The following is a 26,968-nucleotide window of genomic DNA, read 5'->3' on the forward strand; positions in this document are numbered from 1 at the left end:
TTCTTGTGTATTAGGAGAGGGCAGAATAATGGACATATGTAATATTTTATCTATTTTGTAGGGATTTTAGCCGTTGGCTAAAAACGTATGGTGCAGATATTTGAGTTCTATGGTCAGAGCTGTATCATTAGAACAAATGGCTCTGGCTCTGTGTGTAAGTGTTTTTAAAATGCCATACCGTTGGACTGGATGATGATGTGATTGTTTATATAGGTATCTTCCTGTGTGTGTGTGTGTGTGTGTAGGCATTCTGTAAATAGAAAAAGATGGTGATCCATCTGAAAGGCGGGTGACTAATGTGTCAAGAAATGGTAAACCTGCCGCTACTCGCATAGAGCTTAGTAAGCTAAATAGCTCTATCACATCTCTACAACATGAACTAATCAACGTGTTAATGTGGACTGTCCTACATCACATCTCCGAAGCTGAAGCAAAAAAAGAATTTGCCAAAGTAAACACCAGACACGTAAAGAAATATGAACTCCTACAACAGCGCCAACTTACGAAGGCCCAACCGCAACTTAGACGAGATCACGTGGTTGTTAACCTATCGGTGGAAACACTCGCTGAAGAAGCCAAGAACGTTCTCGGTCTAGGGCATAACTTTGCAGTCATGCCCAAACAAATTCCTAAACTAGAAATTATGATGAAAGTAGAACGGGTATTCACGATCTTCCGCCGGCAATGGCCAATAACGTGTGACTAGATATAGCAAGTATTATAAACAAGGCTAAGCCTCCAAAAAGCAATATGCCATGTAATCAAATAATTGCCCTAAAAAAGTTATATAATAATATAAATTTTAAAATAATTAAAATAGAAGCAAAGAAGAATATTCCAACAGTTTGTAAGAAGAAGAAGAAGTTTAAATGGCTGTTAAAAGATGCCACCAAAACTGCTCATGAAAGGAGGAACATGAAGGCCACAGGAAATTTGCAGGAAGTACGACATTTGAATGCAATTTCAACAACAAGACAGAAGAGACAAGGAAAAATACTTTAACCAGGAATGCCAACAAATAGAAGACCAAAACAAGAGATCTTTTCAAAAAGATCGGAAAACTAAGAGGGAAGCTTAGTGCCAAGGTGACAATATTGAAAAGTAAACACAAAGGATATCTTACAGAAGCTGCAGACATCAAAGAAAGATGGAAAGAGTATACAAAAGCCCTTTACAGAAAGGACTCCAACATTACTGAGAAATTTGAAGAGCAGGATCATACACAGTAGCCAGTACCACTGGAGAGTGAAGTGAGGTGAGCACTGCAACAGTTATTCAGTAAGAAAGCACTAGGAGGAGATGGAATACCTATTGAGCTGCTCAAAGCCCTGGGAGAAGAGGCAGTTAAAATTTAGACAGCTCTATGTCAGCGAATTTGGATCACAACTAAATGGCCTGGGGAATGGAAAAAATCAGTTTATATACCTTTATTGAAGAAAGAAGATGCAAGAGAGTGTGAAAATTACAGAACTATAGCACTGATTTCTCATGCAAGTAAAGTCTTACTTAAGATCGTTCAGAAAAAAAAAAAAGACTGGAACCATTCATGAAGAGAGAAATGCCAGATGAACAGGCAGGATTTCGAAAAAGCAGAGGAACAAGAGATCAAATCACCAATGCGAGATGGATAATAGAAAGAGCACAGGAATGTCAAAAGAATGTTTACCTTTGTTTCCTTGACTATAGCAAGGCTTTTGACTCTGTAGATCATGTGAGACTGTGGAATGTGTTAAGAACAATGGGAGTACCAGAGCATTTCATTATCCTTCTGAGGAATCTTTATTATAAACAAGAAGCTACTGTCCGAACAGATCTTGGTGAAACTGAGTATTTCACTATAGGTAAAGGGGTGCGACAAGGATGCATTTTAAGATTGATTGATTACTTGTACAGCGAATACGTTTTAAGAATGGCAGGGCTGGAGGAGTCTTCAGTTGGAATTAAAATTGGTGGAAGAAATATTAATAATTTGAGGTATGCAGATGATACCACCTTGCTAGCAGAATGCAAAGAAGATTTGGAGGAACTTATTATGAAAGTTAAAGAAGAAAGTGCTAAATGTGGTCTTAAACTTAACCTCAAAAAGACAAAGTTATGGCAACATGTGAACTTAATGAATTTGAAGTAGATAGGGAGAAAATGGAAGCAGTTAAGAATTTTGTGCTCCTAGGATCCCGAATTGATAAAGATGGTTATTGTACTGAAGAAGTTAAAAGATGATTATTACTTGGAAAGATCTTTAAAGATAAAGATATTAGCCTTGCAACAAAAATCTGAATCGTGAAAGCAATGGTATTCTCTGTGGTACTGTATGAATGTGAAAGTTGGACCCTGAGAAAGAGTGAAAGAAGGAAGACAGATACATTTGAATTATGGATTTGGAGATGCTTACTAAGAATACCATGAGCTGCAAAGCAAACCAATAAATCAGTGACAGAGAGAATAAAGCCAGATTGCTCCCTCGAAGCTATGATCATCAGGCAAAAATTATCATACTTTGGACATATTATGCAAGCAAATGACAGTCTGGAGAAGAGGAAGACCAAGAATTAGATGGGTGGATGGAGTTAAAGAAGAAACTGGAATGTGCTTGGAAATTCTGAAAGATATGTCCAGGGACAGATCTGAATGGAGAATGTATGTTCATAGAATCACCAAGAGTCGAAAACAACTCGATGGAACATAACAACAACAAATCCTAAACAAAAAGCCAACAGGTGCTTACCATTATTATTAGCTTTGTTTCTTTTCTTCAAAATAGTTTATTCAAAATAATTTAATCAGAATATTTCAAAATGTTTGATAATCATTTCATACACTGGTATTCTGATTTCCAACAGAGATCAACTTTTCCTTTTTTGTTGTATCAGCTGCCTTCTCTAATGCCTCAAAAAATTTCTTCACTTCTTGTTCCTTAGTAGAAACTTCTCTGGGACTATACACATAATTAAAACCATTGTCCAGTTCTCGATTCTGATATTTGTCCATGTTACTCTACTTGAAATTGAATGCTATTTAAGTAGGTTATCCTCATATTTGGTGGTGAATACTACAGCTACTCATTCTTTTCCTTGATTGTTATTGTCTGAATATAACAACATCTTGTATTTGTTGCTTAGAAAAATATCGATTGGTTTTGTCTTCTTTATTTCAGTAACACCTATTATGTCAATCTGTATTCATCCAATTTTTCTGTGGTTGCATTCCTTTTCCAATCATGTTTCTTATACTGATGCTGCAAATCTTGAATTCTTTTATTATTATTATCCCATGGTATTATTATGCCAGATCACAGAGGTTAAATTCAAGTATTTTATACAGCACCATTTCTGGGTTGTTATAAAGTTCACATTTAGAAATATTCAGAAAATTTAGTAAATGCATTGCTGATGCTTCCTCGATGTTACAGATGGGAAGACTTTTATGGCATTGCTAAACTTGATTGGTCTTGTGTGGCCAGTCTTGAGGCCAGAGATCATGGTAGTGGCACAGTGATTAAACTTGGAGTTGATGGTAGCTCCTGGTTTTTTCTGCTGAATACTAGTGGCGAGTCATGTCCTGGAGATTCGTTTTTTTTTTGTTTTAATTTTGAGTGGTTTTAAAAAGATTGAATCTGTGGTATCACTTGATGCTGCAGCCATTTTTGCTACTTCATCTGCAGCTTCATTTCCCTTTAATCCCACATGGGATGGAATCCACTGGAAAATTATTTCGGAATTCTTATGTAGTTTAGTTTATGTTTTTTGCTATGTCTCTAAGTATTTCTTGATGGCTAATGTAGCAGTTCTTAATAGCTTGAAGGGCTGCTAAGGAATCTGTGAAAAATATAAATTCCTTTGGGTTTTGTTTATCCAAATGTTGCAGTGCTGTGTTAATGGCTATTAATTCTGCATGGTATCAGTTGCATCCTACGATGGTATGGGCACCTGGTCAGAATGCCGCAAGAGAGGCTCCCCAAGCAGGCTCTCTTTGCCAAGCCAGAGGGTGGGAGGCCACGCAGATGGCCAAGAAATTCTGATAACGCTGGATAGACTATATCCAAAACCTTGGGCGGACACATCTGGGAGTCCCACCAGAACACCTGAGCTGGGTGGCAGAGGATCATGACCATCGGAAGTCCCTCTTGCAGCTGCTGCCCACAATCCAAATTAGGAAAGATAGGCCTTGAAGTGGATGGATGAGTTGCATCCTATACTGTCAGTTGTTTTTAGTTTTATATTTTGAGAGCCGTAGATGAGTACACCACTCCCAGAATTGCCATTTGGATTTTTTGGAGCCATCTGTGTAGATCTTTATTGAGTCAGGTCCATATTCCATTATTTTTGAAAGAGATAATGATCTCAAGATTTCAGGGTTTTCTAGGCTTTTATTCTAATGTTTCCCTATTTCAAAATTGATAACTATATTTTTCCTCTTGATTTGGAGGAAATGCTGGGTAGTTGGCTATTTTATTCGGACAATCCAAGGGAATTTTATTTTCCATGATTTCATGCAATGTTGATTTTTTCTTTATTCTGTTTGTTGGTTGCCAATTTTTAAAAAATTCACTTGTTCTATGATGTACAAGGCTGGGTCTATTTTTTCTACAAATTTGGTAAGATTTTCTTGCCGCCTAATTTTTAAAGAAACAAGGTTGGATTCGAATTCTGCTATTTTTCCAGGGGTTGTATTCCTTACTCCACATATGATTCTAGTTGCATTTTTCTGAATTTTTATATGCTTGTCTAAACTGGTTTGTGATGTTTGCATTCAGATAGGTGAAGTATATTCCATTATGGGTCGGATAGTAGAGGTGTATGTGGCTATTAAGGTTTTAGCATTGGATCCCCACTCTTTACCTGAGATACTTTTCATGTATTTAGTCTTCTTTTTGCTCTGACTGCAACATTGTTGATATGTTTATTAAAGCTTAGTGATGGATCCAGAGTAACTTCAAGGTATTTGGGGTTTTCATTAAATGTAATTAGTTGACTGTTTAGCTTAATCTTTGGTCTCCACTTTCTGAAGTGGTTATTAAAGGTAAATACACAAATTTCTGATTTAGTAGGTTAATTTTGATATTTTGGTTTTCACAGTATGTAGATAAACTTTAAATTTTTTTGTTTAAGTGACTTTCTGCTGTTTGTAGGCTGTTGTGAACTGAGAATAGGACCAAATCATCAGCAAACATAGCTATCTTTGTTTATTTATATTTTTATCTAAGTCGTTTAAGTAGATGGAAAAAAGGAGTGGGCTCAAAATGCTGCCTTGAGGGAGTCCTTGTCTTATTTTCACTTTCTTGGAAAAGTAATCGGGTGCTTAAGGGTCAAAGCTGTAAAACTGAGAGGAGACCTCCATAAAGCCTTTAAAGGAATGCGGAGAACTGACCAGGGCTTCTGAAATAATGTCCAATCATCACCTTCTCGTGGTGTACCCTGTTGGGTATCTACCTGGATACTGAACGAACGAGGATGGGCTGGCAATTTGGGATTTAGCCGACCAAAATTGTATTCCTATTGGTTAAACCAAAATACAAAATGATGGTACAACATGACAAAATTTCATGCTGGCTGGGGCGTCGCCCGATTAAACAAGGCCCCTGTTGTTTTCGCCAGGGAACCAGGGCGAACAGCGAAAAGTCAGCTACTGGAACAAATCTGAAAAAACACCCCAACTCAACATCACCAGAGTTCAAGATCAGTACTATTGTCAGCATAAGAAGCCTGAATGGCAAAGAAATGGAGCTAGCTGAGGAATTAGATAAGTACCAGATCGACATAATAGGGGTGAATGAAACAAAAAAGACCAAAACTGGTGAGATCTTTCTGAGCAGTAAATACAAAATGTGTATATTCAGGCAATGACAATCAAGGAAAAGAAGGGGTAGCCATAGTATTCAATACAAAATACGAGGCTAATCTTCTTGAATGGCAGTCAGTCTCAAGAAGAGTTATGTGGGCAAATATGAGAAATGGAAACTGGACAATGAGACATATTTGTGCCTATGGTCCCACAGAAGGTTTTACTAAGATAGAAGTGGATGAATTTTTTGAGGCTTCAGAAAAAGCTACTGACACAATGAAAAAGGAAAAGTTGGTCTTTGTTGGGGATCTAAATAGCAGAGTAGGAAATGATTGTCAGACATACAAAAATGTTTTGGGAAAATTTGGAGAAAAGAGCAAAGCTAATAATAATGGATTTCTGCTCAGGACATAGACTGGTTATTACTAAGACCATGTTCCAACATAAAAATGTGCACAAATTCACATGGAGAGAAGAGGCAAGGAATAAGAAATAGTCTCATTAACTATGTTATTGTTGATAGTGATGTTTTCACCCTGGTGCAGGACACCAGAGTATACAGAGGATTTGAAATTGGAAGTGATCACCAGTTAGTCTTGAGCAGGATAAAATTGAATTTCATATTGAAAACAAAGACATGTAAGAAAGTTTTAAAGCGAATAAAAGTTGTGCAGCTCTCAGATGTGAACTGTAGACTAAAATACACAAAGATTATTGAATGAAAAATGAAAGAGTTTGAGAACAGGAACCAAACCTTGGAGATTCAGTGGCAACCCTTGAAGAAAACCCTGATTGATTCAGCTAGAGAGGCATATGATGAAGTTATATGTAAGGATTGAAAAATTAGAAATCCATGTAAACACAGGAATTTAAAGAGGCAGTGAAGGAAAAGAAGAAAGCATATCAAAAGTTCTTGGCAAATTAGTCAGCTTGTGCACTTAGAGAATACAGAGACAAATGTAAAAAAGCTAAACAGTGTGTAAAACTAGCTAAACAAAAGTCATGGGAGGACTTTAGTAAGAACGCGGAAAATAAATATCAAGGCGGTGGCAAGATATTCGGGAGGTTGTTGAAGAAGCTCAGAAATGGAAGAAAGAGTGGTGTAAAAGGAGTTAGAGATGATAAAGGTGATATGAAAACAGGAGAAAAAGATATCCTTGAAGTATGGAGTTATTATTTTGAAAATTTGCTAAATGAAACAAGCAGTGATGACAGCACAGTGATAAAAAACACTGACCATGCATGCAGTAAGAAATACATATCCATACTTGAAGTAGGAAAAGCCATCAAAGGCTTGAAATGTGGAAAGGGCAGCAAAAGTAGATATATTCGACCAGAAATGCTGAAGTATGGTGGTATAAAAGTCTTACAGTGACTGCACTGCATAGTTCAGAATGCCGACAGAGGGACGAATTCCAGATGATTGGAGAGAGCTCTCATAGTACCCATATATAACAAGGGAAATTAAACTGAATGTGAGAATAACAGAGGTATTTCCCTACTGAGTGTTCCTGGCAAGATCTATGCAAGTATACTTGAGAAACGGTTGAGAATTGTGGAAGAAAAGCTCGGTGAAGAACAAGTTGGATTCGGGCCAAATAGAGGCTGTCAGGATCACATCTTCACTTTATGACAAATAGTTGAGAAAGCATGGGAATATAACAAAGATCTGTATTTAAGTTTTGTCGATTTGGAAAAGGCATATGACAAGGTGCCAAGAGAGAAGCTATTCAACACACTACAGTTATATGGTGTCAATGGGGCATTATATCAAGCAATACTTAGTCTTTATTTGAGTTGTAAGTCAGCAGTTAGAATTGAAGGAAGTACAAGAAGATGGTTTAATGTTAAATCGGGTGTGAGACAAGGATGTACATTATCCTCTCTGTTATTCATTATCTATATGTATCACATTATGAAGGAAAGTGGTATTAAACATATCAAAATTGGAGATGTTAAATTCAGCTCTTTTCTTTATGCGGACGATGTTATACTTCTAAATAAATCCGCTACAAGTCTGCAAGATTCTCTGACTAAATTGAATAACTCATCATGAAGGTATTTTCTTGATCATAAATTAGTATAATATTAATATTTGGTTGCAGATCAAGTGTTGATCTGCAACCAAATATTATTATTAAAATAAATTGAATAACTGTTGTAATAGATATGGTATGAAGGTCAGCAATAAAAAGACAAAGACATGAAAATAGGCAGAATCATTGAAAATGTCAACTGTGTTGTGAATGGAGAACCTGTGGAACAAGTAAAACATTTCAGCTACTTAGGCACAATTTTTAGTGAAGATGGTAAATTAAATATGGAAATAGACAACAGAATCAACAAAGCTGGTATGGTAGTAAGTTAACTGAATAAATTCATATGGAATAAGAGAGAAATTAGTCAGAACACTAAATTAGCTGTGTACAAGACAGTGTTCAAACCAGTTTTAACTTATGGATCAGAAGTAAAACACTTGACCAAAGACTAGAGACCAGAGATATGAGAGTCCTGAGAAAGATTATAGGCGTGAACAGATGGCATCAATGGCAATATCATATTAAAAACCAGAATATTAGGAAAGAACTTGACATTGTCAGCATCCAGAAATGCATTAGCAGAGCTAATCTCAGGTGGTATGGTCACTTAAACAGAATGGGCAAGGAAAGATTAGCAAAACAAGTGTTCTCTGCCAAGTTGACAGGAAAACGACCCAGAGGAAGACCAAGATATAGGTGGATTGATACGGTACAAAGTGCCTTAGACGATAGAAATATAAGATCTGGTAATGTTGGAGTCTTGACAAGTAATAGACTGATTTGGAGGAAAATTGTAGATAGGAAGTTAGTAATGATGTAAATTTTTCATGTAGTACTATCATATCCTGTACACCCTTTGAGGGTACATGGCAGAAATTTGATGATGATGGAAAAGATATTATTTATTCTAATTCAAATTGTTCTATTTCTTAGAAAGTCATAAATTCAGTTTAGAACTTTCCCTTCTATTCCAATATGACAAAGTTTGGAAAAGAGTTTCTGCCTCCACACTTGTCAAAGGCATTGCTAAAATCTATAAAAAAACTAATGGTGGATTTGGTCTGGAAGTTTTCTTGAATTGTCTGGGTTAAGTAGAAAAGTTGATCAAGTTGTTGAGTGATTTCTTCTAAAGGCAGCCTGAAAATGTGGTAGTATATTTTTGTTTAGATAGTAATTCAAACATTGGAGTATCATTTTTCCATCAATTTGCCTGGAATTGAAGTCAGTGAAATTGGTCTATAACTTCCTGGTGGTCTTGAGGTTTGTTAGGCTTTAAGATTGGTATGATATTTCCAATTTCGATATTTTCATCTGGATCTTTTAGCGTATTAGTCTCAATTGCCTTTGTTAGGTCTCTTTGTCATTTCCAAAGTCTGGTATCTGAAGTGTTTGGATTTAAGTTTCTGCAAAATTCTTGCCACCTAGTTCTTTGTAGTATATTATATTTTTGTTTAATTTCAACATTTATCTTGTTGTACTCGATCCTGGTTTCTGGAGAGCTTCAATTTTTAAGATGTTAAATAATTCACTTCGTTTAGTTATTTTACTGGCAAGTTCCTGGTGATCCTTTGTGTAGTTTGAAATAACTTTTTTCCTGTAGCCCTTTGGGATACTTTACTTCATCCTTGTATTTCTCCCATTTTGCCTTCTGGAAGTTCCAATGATATTTTCTTTTTTGGGTGAGTCTAGTCATTTTTGGACTCAGATTGATTAATATTGGGATATGGTCGCTTCCTACTGGTTCCAAAACAGACCAAAGAGCTTTGTCGTGAAGATCTGAAGACACTGCATTATGTAATATCTAGGGCATCTTTTGTATCATATGAATGAGACAGATAAGTGGGTACTCCACTATTCAGAGTTATTAGTCCTATTTCATCTAAGAAATTACTCATGTTTTCTCCTCTTGGGTTTATTACCTCAGAACCCCATAACAGGTGTTTGCTATTCATGTCTCCTAAGAAAATGGAGTTTTCTTCAATGAGATGGGATAGGCTGGAAAGATTTGGTCCAGGTTTGTCAGGATGATAACAAATGAATATGTTTAATGGCTTTTTACTTGGTTCCAGTATTTGGATTCCTTGTATTTCAGTACCTTCTGCTACTATGTCTAGTTCAACAACTTTATATGACAAGTTTCGGATTAGTGTCAGAAGCCCTCCTCCATTTTGGTCAGTAGGCCTATCTTGTCATATGATATCATATTTTTTAATGTTTAGTCTGCTGGTCTGTCGAAGTTTGGTTTCCGGGTTGCAGATAATATCAGCATCATGTTTGCCAGCTAGTAATAATATTTAGTTCATTTAGTTTTTCTTTGCTTGCTGAAGTAATAATACCATTTAAATTACATTGGATGATATTAATATTTCTTGTAATGGGTGGAATGTTTTGCTCATTTCTCCACTCTGACATCATTTCCAAATCAAGAGGCGTGTCAGCTGCCCCGTACACGGTAGCATAGATATAATCATTGAAATTTGTCTCCATGACGGGGAAATCTTGAATTCTGTTGATGTTGAATATGTAGATGACTTTTCACTATTCACCCAGATTCTCTGATGAAAACGATAAGGACCTTGTTTAACCAGATGATGTCACAGCTGCCAAGAAATTCTCTATGTTGTACCATCATTTTGCATTATGGTTTAATCCAATAAGAATCAATTTGGTCAGCTAAATCCCAAATTTCCATCCCATACTTACCTAACTGAGTGCACAAAAAGGACTGGATTGGGCATTAGGTGAGAAGTCTTACTCAGTTTTCTGCATTCTATAAAAGCTGTGTGCAGCTCTCCTTCTAGTTATCTTCTAGATCCTTCACATGCTGAGTGCTACTCATTCATGACAGAATGATATTTCCCAGGCCATTCAAATTGACAAATGACTTTTCCCCATTGCTTACACATTGACACAAGTCAACCTGCCAGGCCAGACTGAGTTATGCAACATAGACACACGTGAATCTTACAACATTTAGAAGCAGCAGTAACACTGAAGGTGTTAAGCAAACCATCTTTGTCTTCAGTGTCAATCCTATAAAACCCCTTTAGTAGCTTATATGCTTCTATTATGTCTCCTGTTTTTGCCTATTAGATAGTTTTTGAAGCCCAGCCCACAGACATTCAATCTATTCTCATAGCAAGCATTCCCTAGATATGCCACAATCTTTGTCACTTGCCTCTGGATCCTCTCCACAACTTCTTTGTTCCCACAGAATCCGGTTGACTGGAGACTTGTGGGTGATTGCAGACAAGGAGTTTAATGCCACATGTAGAATACTGTCTGCATATCTAGTATGCCACAGAGATCAGTGAACAGTGGTTCAGTTCAGTTCCATCAATCAATATAGTACACCACTTCTGATCTCTTTGTCAAGTGAATCACCTTACACTTGGTCACATTAAACTGGCAACCATTTATCTTTGCCCATAATGATAGTCTATTTAAGTCATACCACACAATCTCTACATCATCTTCATTGCTCTTATCAGTTTTGCATGATCAGCAAAACTGAATATTTCCAATCAAATCATTTTCTATATCACTGATGTACAAATTAAACAACAGAGGACTAAGTGCTGATCCCTGTGGCACACCACTATTCATCTACCTTCTCCTGAACTTCATTCCTCATAAACTACTCTTTGATATCTGCCCACCAGCCATCCTCTAATCCAAATCACCAGATTCACATCCATCCCCATTTGCTCAAATTTTTTACACACAGTTTTATGTGGAATTCTATCAAATGCCTTTGAAAAGTCCAGCAGTATCATTGAGCAGCCATTTCTTGTATCCAACTTCAAAGTAAGGAAATTACTAATGCAAGACTTACCCTTCACAAAACATGTTATCCCTTATAAAGTATCATATTCCTATCTACCCAGTCCTGAATTCTGTCTTTTATCAATTTCTCCTATGCCTTAATCACCATTCCTGAGTTGCTGATTGGCTTATAATTTACCACTTCTGTTTTGAACCCTCCTTTATACAGTGGGACTATTTTCCTCTCATTCCATTCCACTGCCACCTTGCCAGTTTCCCTTGCACATGCTTGTAATACAGAGGCTGATATGCCATTTAATCCTATGGCCATCTTTGCACTGGGGGGGGGGGGGTTCTGCAATATTCTAGGAACCGCCATGTTTTCAACCACTATTCTACCATTAGTCAATGTCACAATGGACATTGCAACATTGCATCTAGCTTGCTAACAGATTCCATTTTTTTTCTTCAATCTTCTGCTCACACATGCATGCAGAGAGCACCAATGTGTTGTAGGTCCAGATCTTGAGACCATTTTTTTTTAATAAAAAAAAAAAAAGGAAATACATAACATGGAAGGATATTTTGAATATAAAAGGAATGAATGAAAGTAAGAAAACTGACAAGTCGGTGACTAGCCCCAATATATTTTATAATTCAGATTCAGAGTGCTACAGAATTGCTGATGCTTATTCTGATGAGCTGCATGTATGGAAATATCAGTAGAAAATGCACATAGAAGAAACCAAACACCTGTATGAATGACATAAACTGGTGACAAATGATAAAATCATTAATAAAAATTATTAATAAATTTTTATTAATAATAAAAATTTTATTAATAAAACCAAATGACTTGCACCCATGAATGTATGTAAACCTATAATACATAGTCTCACGAGTGGGATAAGGATTTTTTCTCACTATTTTCATTAATTTTATACATATTTTCTTTTATAAATTTATTTTTATGTAATCCAGAAAACACGCTCTAAAGATCAAATGTGGAACTTTTTCAGGCGACTGATAAGTGAAACAGTGGTTTCACATCAAGTGATGAAATTCATCTCCTACCTAAAGACAACAATAACCATTCACACCACAGTATCCCACAATGAGATCAGACCTACAGCCTGTTGATTGAAAAGTGGATATGCTAATCACTGTCAACCAAGCCGGCCAGAACTGTTCTCTTAATATACTAAGTGTTTGTTTGTTTTGGATTCATAGCTGAAGTATCTAAAGCTATGAGACCATCAATTGAAAAGCCCTAATAAAGTCCTTCACATCCTGGATGGGATTTGAAGCCAGGTCCTTACAACCAAAGGGTATCTCAATGATGCCCTTTAAATGAAAAAATCTGGGTTCAAAGTTCTCATCAAGAAACACTAACTGTTACCTTAATGTACTAAGTCAAGACTTTTCAGACAACTCTTAAGATACCACCACAGATATGACAATGATAGTGAACAGTTGGATAGACCTGTGATTTTTCTAATGGGAATCTGAAGCAAAAGTGAAAACTGAGTTTTATGGTTGATGAGCAGGTGGTACTCATCATCATGTTTGCACTAAGAAAGTTAGATATTATGGTTATCCCAAGAAAAAATAATTTTTTTTTTAGTTTTTTTTTTTCAAAAAAAAATAAACAAAGTCAGAGCTTTGATATTACTGCAGTTAAAAACAATATCAGCAACCTAATAAAGAGGTTCTGCAATATTCTATTTTGAATAGCTCAGAAATAATTATTCAAAGTTGAAGAAGTAGATATTCTAAATTTCTTCATTTGTGTAATATCAAAGAGGAGTACAATGTGCTGTCATCAGCAAAACTGGAGTGTTGTAATCAACCAGATCAGGATGAAGAAGTAAGTACAGAATGAAGTGCCCAGCATTAGATGCAAAGATGGAGAAGGAGAATAAAAAATATGCCCAATATTCCACGTGTTTCCACATTATTCCATGGCATTTATTTAAAGACAGATGACATCAGCAAGAAAGCCTCCTACTGATTAAAGTAATGGAATTCATATTGGCAATCATTAATTTAAAAATTACTGTTTAGCGAAGACAGTGGCTATTGGATTATTTTTGGAATAACTGAAATGAAAGAATACAAGTACATAAAATAAATAAATACAAGTTAAAGTAACAGATAAGGACAATTCACCTAAGGACAAACTGTGGACAAGCTCTCTCCTTTTATCACATCCAGGAGTGTACAGAGGGCCCTGTACAAGTAACCTTACTTGTAAATAACCCTCTGTACATAAATATTTAATAAATCTTAAATATTTACCTGGAAGAACATGACCATGACCTGGTAATGAACATGACTAAGCATTTTGTGTAAATGACAATTATGCACATCTGCATAATGGTTTCTAATTCAGTAGCCAGTATGCATATTACCCCTGGATAAAATCCCGAGTATAAAAAAGTTAATATATTTTATTGTTTATAATAGCAATAATCTACAGTGTACTTACAAGCTGTAAGTATACTTTGCACAACCATTTAGAATAAGGTGGTTAGACTAATGCCTAAATATATATATATATATATATATATATACGAGGGTGGTGTGAAAAGTTCTCGGCATAACAATGAAAAAACAAATTGATAATGTGAAAAATAAAAATTATTATCAAAATAATTTTTATTTTTCAACATAATCTCCCTTAAGACTAATACATTTATTATAGTGATACTCCAGCACCATTATCCCATCCCTAGTGGTTCTCAATAAGACCTGCAAAATACCCCTCTACAGCTGCAATCACCTCTTGATTTGAAGAAAGACAGTGACCAGCGAGGAAGAGTTTTAGTTTTGGGAAGAGATAGAATCGGAGGGAGCCAAATCTGGGGAATAGGGTGAATGTTCCAACAATTCATAGTGCAGATCCCTTAATTTTCCCATTTCCAAAACACCCTTGTGGGCAGATGCATTGTCCTGATGAAAGGCGATTTTTTTTCTTCGGCAAACCGGGTCTTTTTTCACGAATTTTTTCGTTTCGTCTGGTTAAAAGATCAGAATAATATTCCCCGGTTATTGTTTTACCCTTTTCAAGATGATTAATAAACAAAATGCCTTTAGCATCCCAAAACACCAATGCTATGACCTTTCCAGTGCTGAACAACCGGCTTCTGTCCACTGTTTTGCTGGCTGTTTGGATTCTGATGTGTAATGGTGAATCCAAGTCTCATCCATAGTAATAAATCGACGCACAAAATCAGTTTTATTCTTGTTCAGAGAGTGCGAGTGCGTTTTTGATCTGATGTGAGCAAGTGAGGTACCCATCTTGTGCAAAGCTTTTTCATATGCAATTCTTCATGCAAAATATATCCTATACGTTCTTTTGAAATACCTATAGTCTCAGCAATTTCATGCTCTTTGACTCACTAGTCATCCAATACCATATCGTGCACTTGATCAATGATTTCTGGCATTGTTACACTTTTTTGGACGTCCTTCACGTGTATGATCTTTAAGGCTGGTACAGCAGGCTTGAAGCCACGTTTAAACTCGGCAGCCCATTTCTTAATTGTCAAAGACGAAAGCTTTTCTGAACTTCGAATGAATTTCTTTTGCCATTAAACCTTCGTTTACAAAGAATTTTGTGACTGTACGATACTCAATTTTATTCATTTCAAGGGATACAGACAACACTTTTGCTTCAGACAGCTGTATAAAACAAATTACTTGATAGAATGACTTGCAATTTCATTTCACATGGATGCTTATGACAGATGTACCAACTTAGAATTTCCTCCCACAACCAGGCAAACCTGGTTCTGGAAGGAAAAACGTTTAAGCCTCTGCACTGGTTATACCTCCATGAGGTGAAAAGCTCTGGTAAAGGTTTTTTGCATCCTATATAAAATTTGAACTCAGCTCTTTCCAGGCTTTGTCCAAATTGCCTTAGGCTATGGAGACTCTAATGAAAATCATCTAAAAATATATATACTGAATAAGAAACATCACAATATAATCCTATTTAAATCTTCAAAAATGTGATGAGGGGAAAAAAAAGTTATTCACATTCATCAATATGTAGATACAAATGACAGTCGCTTAAAAGGTTGTTTTCAAGAATTAGATTTCTTTATGCAAAAAGATGTAGTAAATTACAAAAGTGTTGCTCAAAAAAATGTTATGTACATGCACAACAATAACTAAATACTGCAGCTTACATCATCAAGTAATCTACCTTCCACTCGAAGCTCCCAAGATGGTACTGTAGGCTCATCTGTTCCATCACCCTCAGGTTTTCCAGGGTAAAACGTATTCGAAATGAATATACGGAGTTTTCTTTTTTGCTGAAAATACAAGAAAGCATAGCAAAAATGACACACTGTTAAGAAACGAAACAATAACTCTAAAGCAATTTTTGAACTTAATATTAATTATTACACTATATCATTATCAAATCCATAATTAATTGTGGATTTAACAGTGACAGACCATTAAATGATTATTATATCATCCAACACACACACACACACACACACACACACACACACACACACACACACACACACACACACACACACACACACACACACACACACACACACATGTAGTGTAGTAACACAATAGCTTTTCATTTTACATTGGGAAGTTGCTCAATTTGCACCTCATGAATAGATTTACTATTCATTTTTCATTATTTAATATTTAAACTGAATATTACAAATTTTTATACATCTCAATTGCTGTATTAAATATAATCTCTTTCTGTAAGCACTTCTAAGTATGTTTGCTTTGATATAGCACAAACAGGCTATCAAAACAATCAACCTAACAAAACAGTTTTTGAACAAGAGAGGTACTTTTCACATTTGAAGTTCAGATCAGATAGTCTGGCTTACAGCCAGACTATCTGATCTGAACTTCACATTACTTTTTATGCTATGCAGTTTAAGAAAATGTGTGCTACTGCATAGTGCCAACACCAACACATTAAGATTGTGGAGCCCTGACACAGGCACATGACACTGCCAAGCTACAGAATAGACAAACCCAGTCATATAAAATGTTAGGTTCCAGACCACTGTCACACAGTGAAGTTCATTGTATAGCAAATCAATGCCTCCCCCCCCCTACACTACTTGTAGATGCGTGTAATGGCTTAATAGCATTTTTAAGCAGTTCATGTCATTCATGTCATACATACATACATACATGAATGGCATAAATAAAGCATTCATTTAGATTATTTATGCAAGCATAAATGTTATTTGGAATCATCATCAGTGGTTCTAACAGGTACTTGAGCACCCATGACTTTCCAACTATTCTTGGATTTCTTAACCATAACTGAAAGATAAGGTGGTTAACCCTATGTCTGTAGAAGTGTGTGTGTTCACGGGACTGGTTTGCTTATTCTGGGGGATGAAAAACCCAAGTTTCTGGGTTTTTCATCCCACATGTTTTTCATTTCATATGAGACCAGCTAACTCATCTTTTGTCGAAAGAGACAAGATAAAGGTTTCTCAAGTCATAGACGGGAATCGAACCCAGGTCTTTCTGACCAAAGAGCTTCATCTATACCGACTGAGCTATGGAGGCTCTCTGCTATTCTGAATAGTTTGGCTTAAGGGAACATGCCAACCAGTTTGGTCATCAATCTATACCAATTAAAAGTTTTACCATTTTGGTAATATGGTTGTCAGACTTGTTAATACTACAGATAACTGTAGTATTAACAAGTGTAGCACTTTTCACTTTATCTTTGTTTTAACAACAGCAGTATGAGGTAAATTTAGCTTGCATCCTATCTCAGTGTTCAATATATGATTATCACTGAATTTAATAATTTTAATCTTAGGATCTTAGGTTTACATGCTTTCTTTTCACTGGAAGAAACAGCACCCTTACTTTGAATATTATCTGCCATTACTATTATTATTATAAATTTAGTTTAATCCTTTATCCAAGTGTGTGCAAACAAAGTTTGCACCTGAAAGTATCTTCAGGACTGGGGTAAAGTGGTACATTTGTACCACTTTACCCCAATGAAATAATAATTTCATTCCCTCCAGGGAGTCCAAAGACTCATCGATGGAGGACACCTACTCTACAGCTCTCTGTCTCCACCACTCAATCCAACTACACCAACACCATCTACCGCCCACTACTAATACTAATATTTCCACAGACAACCACAAACATCCATGCACACGGCGGGATCCGAACCCGCAGCCTTTTGGCTGGAGAGCGGACATGCTAACCATTGACTGACCAGGCTGGCCTTCGTATTTTATTATTAAGAATAATAAAATACAATAATAATAATAATTATTATTATTATAAGAGAATTCCAAGAAGTCAGCTACTCATCAAAGGAGAGTCTTGCTGTGATACTTGTTCTTGAATTCCTTCACACTACACACACTACACACACACACACACACCATCCGATGGCAATGCACCACTCTATGGGAGAAAAATCTAACTTTCATTCCCTTCTTGATTGCATTCATTCTCAATGTCTAAGGATGCCCTTTCGTCCCAACCTTTAATAAAATGAAAAATTCCATCTACTGAAATCCTACATTTCTTTCAGTTGACCCTTTCTCCTGTTTGCTGGTGTCTGCAGTCTACAAATTCTCAATCTGCCTTCATAATTAGTATTCCACAATTCCAATATCATTTTGAACACTCTCCTTTGGACTCTCTTCACTGTATCAGAATCACAATGGAAACTAGGAGACCAGACTTGTGCATAATAGTGCAAGTGAGGTCTTATCAAGGCCTTGTAAAGAGGCAAAATGATCCTTATCTTTACATGACAAGGTTTGTTTCAGCATTGCAATTATTCTCTGAGTTATTTTTGTAATCTTTACTATATGGCCCTGGAAATTCAACTTCCTATCTACTAAAACTACAAGATCCCTACCCTGATCAGTTTCTTCTAGCATAATCCCACCAATACAATATGACACTGGATATAAAATCACACTGAAGTGAATAACTTCACATTTACTGACATTGAACTGATAACCATTTTCACATGCCCACAATTCCAGCCTATTCAAATCATTCTGCAAGTATTGCACATCAGCTGCATTTTTGATTGCATCACCTCGTCTATCTTTGCATCATTAGCATCATTAGCATGTTGCCTGTCAAATGCTTTCTAATGTCATTGAAGTACCGACTGAATAACAATGGATCAAGAACTGATACTTGTGCTACACCACTGGTTACATTAAATCTTGCAGGCTTGCATCCTCTATATGAGGGCTGTTCGATAAGTCTGTGCAAAGTCTAAGAGATGGTGCCACCAGTACGTATCGTGGTTATTTTTAGTTGCTGGCAACTGCTGGAGGATCACACATGAAGTTTCAGTCAGATAGATCTATTGCTCTGTGTTTGGTGTTCATTTGAATTGATCAAGTACCGTGATTTGTGAAAAATGAATGAGAAAGAATTGTGTAGTGATTAAATATTACTTTTTGAAAGACAAAATGGCTCAGGAAACCAAAACTAGCCTTGATAAGCATTATGGTGAGTCTTCACCTTCGATTACAATGGTTTATAAGTGATTTGGTAACTTCTGAAGTGGCCATATGAACATAAGTGACACTGATCGTTCTGGATGTCCTGTTGAGGTCACTACACCAGAAATTTGTTGAAAAAAATCCATGATATGGTGATGGATGAGAGAAGAGTGAAGGTGCGTCTCAAATGACCACGTACATAATATTTTATATGAACATTTACATGTGAGAAAACTATCCACAAGATGGGTGCTGCGTTTGCTCACACTGGATCAAAAGCATCAATGTGTGAACTGTTGCAAGACAGATTGAAGCTGTTTCAATGGAATTCAGAGTGATTTTTGCACCATTTCGTAACAGCGGATGAAACATGGATTCATCACTACCAGCCTGAGATCAAGGAACAGTCAAAACAATGGGTTGCAAGCGGGGAATCTGCACCAAAGAAAGCGAAAACTGTTCCTTCAGCAGGAAAGGTTATGGCCACCGTCTTCTGGGATGCTTGTGGCATAATCTTCATAGACTTCTTGGAAAAGGGCAAAACAATTACCAGAGTGTATTATGCGTCTTTGCTGGATCATTTAAATAATGAAATAAAGGAAAAATAACCCCCTTGGCGAAAAAGAAGATTCTTTTTCACCACGACAATGCACCTGCTCACTCCTTAAATTGTGACTGCAAAATTGTTCGATTTACATTACGAAGTCCTTTTGCATCCCCCATCTCTCCAGATATGGCTCCCTCAGACTACTATCTGTTTCCAAACATGAAAAAATGGCTGGCAGGAATGAGATTTTCATTAAACGATGAGGTGATTGCCAAAACAACTGCTTATTTTGACGAGTTGGACAAATCATACTATATGGATGGGATCAAAAAACTCGAGCATCATTGTACTAAGTGTATGGACCTCAAAGGAGACTATGTTGAAAAATAAAAAAATTTTTGTCCCCAAAAAAATTACGTTTTCTTCATTTTTGCATGGACTTATCGAACAGTCCTCATACTTTTGGAGTGGGGCTCCAAAAAACTCCCTAAAAATGCTTGACTCAATACAGAGGAGAGCAATTAGACTAATAAATGACACATCCCTCACCCACTCACTCCCCCACTTTCACATAGATGCCTGGTCTCCACAATCTGTATATTCTATAAATATTTTCATGAAAATGTTCATCTGAAACAGCATCAATAATTCCCCCATTCTCTATTAGCCCATTGGAACACGTACAGCTGCTGCCCAACATCCTTTCACAGTACACCTCGAAACCCACAGAACAAGTTTCTTTTCCTCCTAATTCATTGTGGAAAAGTCTTCCACCAAACATATTTCCCAAGAAATACAACATACAGGCATTCAAATCTAATGTAAACAAGTTTCTCCTTTTGCAACCCATCACCCATATACGGTACTAATGTATTATAGGTTGACCAGCCAACCTCCTGTATATGGGTCCAACATAAAAAAAAAAATAAATAAAAAAAAAAAAATATATATATATATGTGTGTGTTAGAGATACCAAGCTATTTTAAACCTGGTTTTACTCCATTTCCCAAGTAAGCAAACAGACAAACAAGTCAAGTTTGCACCTGCAAGTCTAGCTGATCCTGCACGTAGTGCTAGACCAAGGCAACTCATGGTAAAAGTAGAATAAGCTCAGATCACTAATTTTAATATTTACCTTTAATGCAAAGCACATCTCCTGGAGGAGATGTATGATGCTTTGTATTAAAGGCAAGGGACCACTACCCAGATCGGTTTCGACCTTTACTGAGGTCTCATTAGCGGGAGCCAGGCTAGAAATACCAAGATTTTAGTAATACAGAGCATATAAGTATTTTACCAGAACAAGTTACCATAAGGTGTTTTAACCTTATTAAATAAAAAATCTCAGGAGGAGATATAAATGTAGAAAGTATTTTACCTTGGCTATAATAAATGTTAAAGATTCCAAGCTATTTTAAACCTGGTTTTTAGTGATCAGAGCTTATTCTACTTTTACCATGAGTTACCTTGGTCTAGCACTACGTGCAGGGTCAGCTAGACTTCCAACACTTGCAGGTGCAAACTTGACTTTTTATCTGTTTGCTTACTTGGGAAATGGAGTAAAACCAGGTTTAAAATAGCTTGGTATCTTTAACATTTATTATACCAAAGGTAAAATACTTTCTACACACACACACAAATATATATGTTTTTGATATTTGTCAGTCAACCATCAATCATCTTATCCACACCAATATTTTATAATCCAATCTCATCATCATTATCAAATTCCTGCCATGTATCCTCAAGGGGTGTACAGGATATGATAGTACTACATGAAAAATTTACATCATTACTAACTTCCTATCTACAATTTTCCTCCAGATCAGTCTGTTACTTGTCAAGACCCCAATATTATCAGATCTTATATTTCTGTCGTCTAAGTCACTTTGTACCCTATCAAACCACCTATATCTTGGTCTTCCTCTGGGTCATTTTCCTGCCAACCTGGCAGAGAACACTTGTTTTGCAATCTTTCCTCGCCCATTCTGTATAAATGACCATACCACCTGAGATTAGCTCTGCTAACGCAGTCCTGGATGCTGACAATGTCAAGTTCTTTACTAATATCCTCATTTTTAATATGATATTGCCATTGATTCCATCTGTTCATGCCTCTAATCTTTCTCAGGACTCTCATATCTGCGGTCTCTAGTCTTTGGTCAAGTGTTTTACTTCTGACACAGCTCTCAGATCCATAAGTTAAAACTGGTTTGAACACTGTCTTGTATACAGCTAATTTAGTGTTCCCACTAATTTCTCTCTTATTCCATATGAATTTATTCAATTGACTTCCTACTATACCAGCTCTACTGATATCTAAAAATCATCCCTAAGTAGGTGAAATGTTTTACTTGTTCCACAGGTTCTCCATTCACAATGCAGTTGACATTATCAACGATTCTGCCTATTTTCATTGTCTTTGTCTTTTTATTGCTGACCTTCATACCATATCTATTACAACAGTTATTCAATTTAGTCAAGGAAACTTGCAGACTCGTAGCAGATTTATTGATAAGTATAACATTGTCCGCATAAAGCAAAGAGCTGACATTAACATCTCCAATTTTGATATCTTGTTTAATACTGCTTTCCTTCATAATGATCCATATAGATAATGAATAACAGATGGGGTAATGTACATCCTTGTCTCACACCAGATTTAACATTAAACCATCTTCCTGTACTTCTTTCAATTCTAACTGCTGACTTACAACTCAAATAAAGACTAAGTATTGCTTGATATAATGCTCCATTGACACGATAAAACTGTAGCGTATTGAATAGCTTCTATCTTGGCACCTTATCATATGCCTTTTCCAGATCTACAAAACTCAAATAGAGATCTTTGTTATATTCACATGATTTTTCCACTATTTGTCATAATGAGAAGAACTGATCCTGACAGCCTCTATTTAGCCAGAATCCAGCTTGTTCTTCACCAAGCTTATCTTCTACAATTCTTATCAACCGTTTCTCAAGTATACTTGCATATATCTTACCAGGAACACTCAGTAGGGAAATACTCCATACCTCTGTAATTCTCACATTCAGTTTTATTTCCCTTTTTTATATATAGGTACTATGAGAGCTCTACTCCAATCATCAGGAATTCGTCCCTCTGTCCAGGCCTTCTGAACTATGCAGTGCAGCCAGTGCAAGAGTTTTATACCACCATACTTCATCATTCCTGGTCAAATATCATCTACTCCTGCTGCATTTCCACATTTTAAGCCTTTGATGGTTTTTTTCTACTTCAAGTATGGATATGTATTCCTGAGTGTATGCCTGTTGAATGTTTTTTACCACTGTGCTATCACTGCTTGTTTCATTTAGCAATTTCTCGAAGTAATTACTCCATACTTCAAGGATATCTTTTTCTCCCTTTTTAATGTTACCTCATCTCTAACTTCTTTTACAGTACTCTTTCCTCCATTTCTAAGCTTTTTCAATAATCTCCAAAATATTTTGCCACTTTCTTGATATTTATTTTCTATGTTCTTGCCAAAGTTCTCCCATGACTCTAGTTTTACTGAGTGTTTAGCTTTCTTACATTTGTCTCTGTATTCTCTAAGAGCACAATCTGACTTATTTGCCAGGAACTTTTGATATATTTTCTTCTTTTCCTTCACTGCCTCTTTAACTTTCTGTGTCCACCATGTCGTTTTGATTTCTCTATTCTTGCAGACAACCTCACCACATGCCTCTCTGGCTGAATCAATCAAGGTTTTCTTCAAGGCTTGCCACTGAATCTCTAAAATTAAAGAGTTTGAATCTCAAACTCTTTAACTTTTTCTTCAATAATCTTTGTGTATTTTAGTCTATAGTTCACATCTGAGAGCTGCTCAACTTTTATTCGCTTTAAAACTTTCTTACATGTTCTTCTTTTCAATATGAAATTCAATTTTATCCTGCTCAAGACTAAATAGTGATCACTTCCAATTTCAAATTCTCTGTACACTCTGATGTCCTGCACCAGGGAAAAAACATCACTATCAACAATAACATAGTCGATGAGACTTTTCTTATTTCTTGCCTCTTCTCTCCATGTGAATTTGTGCACATTTTTATGCTGGAACATGGTGTTAGTAATAACCAGTCCATGTCCTGAGCAGAAATCCAACAAATATTTGCCATTATTAATAGCTTTGCACTTTTCTGCAAATTTTCCCAATATATTTTTGAATGTCTGACAATCATTTCCTACTCGGCTATTTAGATCCCCAACAAGGACCAACTTTTCCTTTTTCATTGTGTCAGATGTTTTCTCTAAAGTATTAAAAAATTCCTCCACTTCTATCTTAGTAGAACCTTCTGTGGGACCATAGGCACAAATAAGTCTCATTGTCCAGTTCCCCATTCTGATATTAGCCCACATCACTCTACTTGTGACTGCCTGCCATTCAAGAAGATTAGCCTCGTATTTAGTGTTGAATACTATGGCTACTCCTTCTTTTCCTTGATTGTCACTGCCTGAATATAACATTTTGTATTTATTGCTCAGAAAGATCTCACCAGTTTTTGTCTTTTTTGTTTCAGTCATTCCTATTATGTCGATCCTGTACATATCTAATTCCTCAGCTAGCTCCATTTCTTTGCCATTCAGGCTTCTTATGTTGATAGTACCGATTGGTCTTTATCTCTGGTGATGTTGAGTTGGGGTGTTTTTTCAGATTTGTTCCAGTAGCTGACTTTTCGTTGTTCACCCTGGTTCCCAGGTGAAAACAATGGGAGGAGGGGGTCTTGTTTAACCGAGCGACGCGCCCAGCCGGCATGAAATTTTGTCATGTTGTAACATCATTTTATAATTGGGTTTAAGCCAATAAGAAGTACAATTTGGTCAGCTAAATCCCAAATTGCCAGCCCATTCTCGTTCGTTCAGTATTCAGGTAGATACCCAACAGGGTGCACCACGAGAAGGTGAGGATTGGACGTTAGGCCAGAAGCCCTAGTCGGTTCTCCGCATTCCTTTAAAGGCGATGTGGGGGTATCCTCTCAGTTATACAGCTTTGACCCTTAAGCACCCCTAATCCAATCTCACATTCTCCAATTTATGCAACAGTCTTCCATACAGTATTCTTTCAAAAGTCTTAGGAAAATCCAAAATATAGTTAATAGTTATAAATAGTTTATAATTCACAACCAAACACCATAACAGAGAGAGATGCAGTGAGCATTAATGTCGTAAACAAATATTCATGCAAACTGCACATTAGTTGATTCACAGTAGAGCTTTTCTGCTGAAACCATCTTATGAATTATTGCAATGTCATATAAGTGGATCATCATTAAGTGAAACATTGTAAGCAGGAGGGGGGGGGGATATTACTGTATAAACCATGAAATGTGACATCTATTCTGCATAAGGCAGCAAGTTGTTGAGAATGCAGTTTGAGAAAGAAAAGTAATTTCCTATTTCATGTAAAATAAGTTACCGAAATCTATAACACTGTACATTCATTTCTGTGTATTCTGATATTAACATATGTTTCTTATGAAGTCAAAATTCAAACAAATGACATCTAATCTGTATGACTGACTTGTTTAAAAAACACAAATTTGCTAATACACAATTGATAAATAAAGGGATGTAGGCATTCACAACAGTAAATTTGCTTATGCATAATTTTTTTTCTAATGAGAAATGGGAAATGAACATGAACACCCAGCTGAATGCAATGCTGACCATTTTGTTCATATATATGAGCTTGTCTCTTTGTGCTTTGTTGCTGTTATTTATCTGTGTGTTTCTCCCAAATGAAAGGAGTAATCCAAATGAGAAGACTGTAACAAAGTGTGCTGCTGATGGAGATGGAAAAAGAAAAGCAATACTGACAGAGGAAAAATGAAATTCTGCAATATTCTGAAGAACGAAAGAACAAGCGATCCTGTATATGATACAGACAAAAATGAGAAAAAAATCAATAAGAATAATTATAGAGACATATTACCATATTTAAGAACTTTAATTAAAATAAAATTTGACATTTTGACCTTTATATCAAGATCATCCTTAGGAATACATGCACACAGACACACAAACACTGCAACACAAGTTACACTGATACATAGTGGGCTTAGGATAACTGTTTTGTCAACCACTGACCATAGCCTGACCTCTGATGGAAAAATAATAATAATAAAACATAATTATCTCAGTAAAACTACATCAGCAGTTATTTGTTTCTTATAGTCATGTTACTTTAAATTTGTTTGCTGCTTGAGAGTTACTGTGTTGTTATCCAATTATATTTCATCTGGTCTTCACTATGTAGGTTACTTTTTTCCCTAGATATTACATGGGTCATAGGTGAGCCACCAAAATCCTTGAGACTTTCACACAATCATTTTTGTTGAGATCTGGTTGGATGAAAAGCATTTCACATGCTTCTGTGAATCGACATTTATCAATGTTTTGGTCTGATGTAAGGACTGGGTACTTTTCCAGTCAATTTGGTGGTGTATTTCAAGCACGTGGCCTGCCACTGGAATAGCACTATCTGCTATTCACTTTTTATCTCTGTTATGTGTGCTCATGGGTTCAAAGCTGTCTCCTTCAGTTTCAGAGGCATTTTACAAAACAAGAATAAATCACCATGTGCCAATCTAGGAAGTACAGATGATAAGGAAAAGAAGTTATATTATTCTTGGCACACACACAAACAGATGTGTTGTGATGAAGCATCCAATGAGTAAGCATGTGTATAGATGCACCACATTTTTTGGTTGTGGAAATATTATTATTAAGAGAAAGAGAGAGAGAGATCACCACAGAGTCAGGGATCCATTGAGAGAGGTCATATATTACCTGCAATAGCTCTCATACTTTTCTCACATTCATTCACACTACCTGCACCCACCACTTCCAAAAGCAATCCATTCCAATCATGTACATGAAAGAAAAATCTAGCTCTCATCTCCTACTTGACTGCACTGATTTTCAATTAAGATGGATACCTTCTTACCCTCTTCCCATCTGCCATAAAATTCCACAATCCTAATATCATCTTTAACTCTCCTTTGCATCCACTCCATAGTATCTGCATCAACTTGAAAACCAGGAAAAAGGATCTATGCACAATATTCCATATGAGGTTGTATCAAAACCTTTTAAAGAAACAAAATGACTTCCTTATTCATACATGTCAGTTTCAGTTGGCAATTATCTTCTGGGGTGTATTCACAATTTTTGATATAAGACCAATGAACTTCAATTTCCTATCCACTAAAACTCCAAGATTCCTAGCCTGGTCAACTTTTTTCTAGCATAATCCTGGCAATATGCCATAGTACAAAAATTGGTTGATAGGTGGAAAAGGGGTGATATGAT

At 36.2% G+C, this 26,968-nt stretch overlaps 1 protein-coding gene across 1 annotated transcript in view; it reads right to left on the reverse strand.

Moving 5' to 3' along the window:
- The window catches only part of Bap60 (Brahma-associated protein 60), a 280,469-nt gene that overhangs the window by 173,519 nt on the left and 79,982 nt on the right, over positions 1-26,968 (reverse strand). Inside the window, exon 5 of the mRNA XM_090403297.1 lies at positions 15,779-15,904. Coding sequence (XP_090259423.1) covers positions 15,779-15,904 — 126 coding nt within the window. The remainder of the gene's footprint in view (positions 1-15,778; positions 15,905-26,968) is intronic.

This window comes from Typopeltis vanoorti, chromosome 13, assembly GCF_054136105.1.
Source record: "Typopeltis vanoorti isolate ZY-2024b chromosome 13, IOZ_Tvanoo_1.0, whole genome shotgun sequence".
Classification (NCBI taxonomy): domain Eukaryota; kingdom Metazoa; phylum Arthropoda; class Arachnida; order Uropygi; family Thelyphonidae; genus Typopeltis; species Typopeltis vanoorti.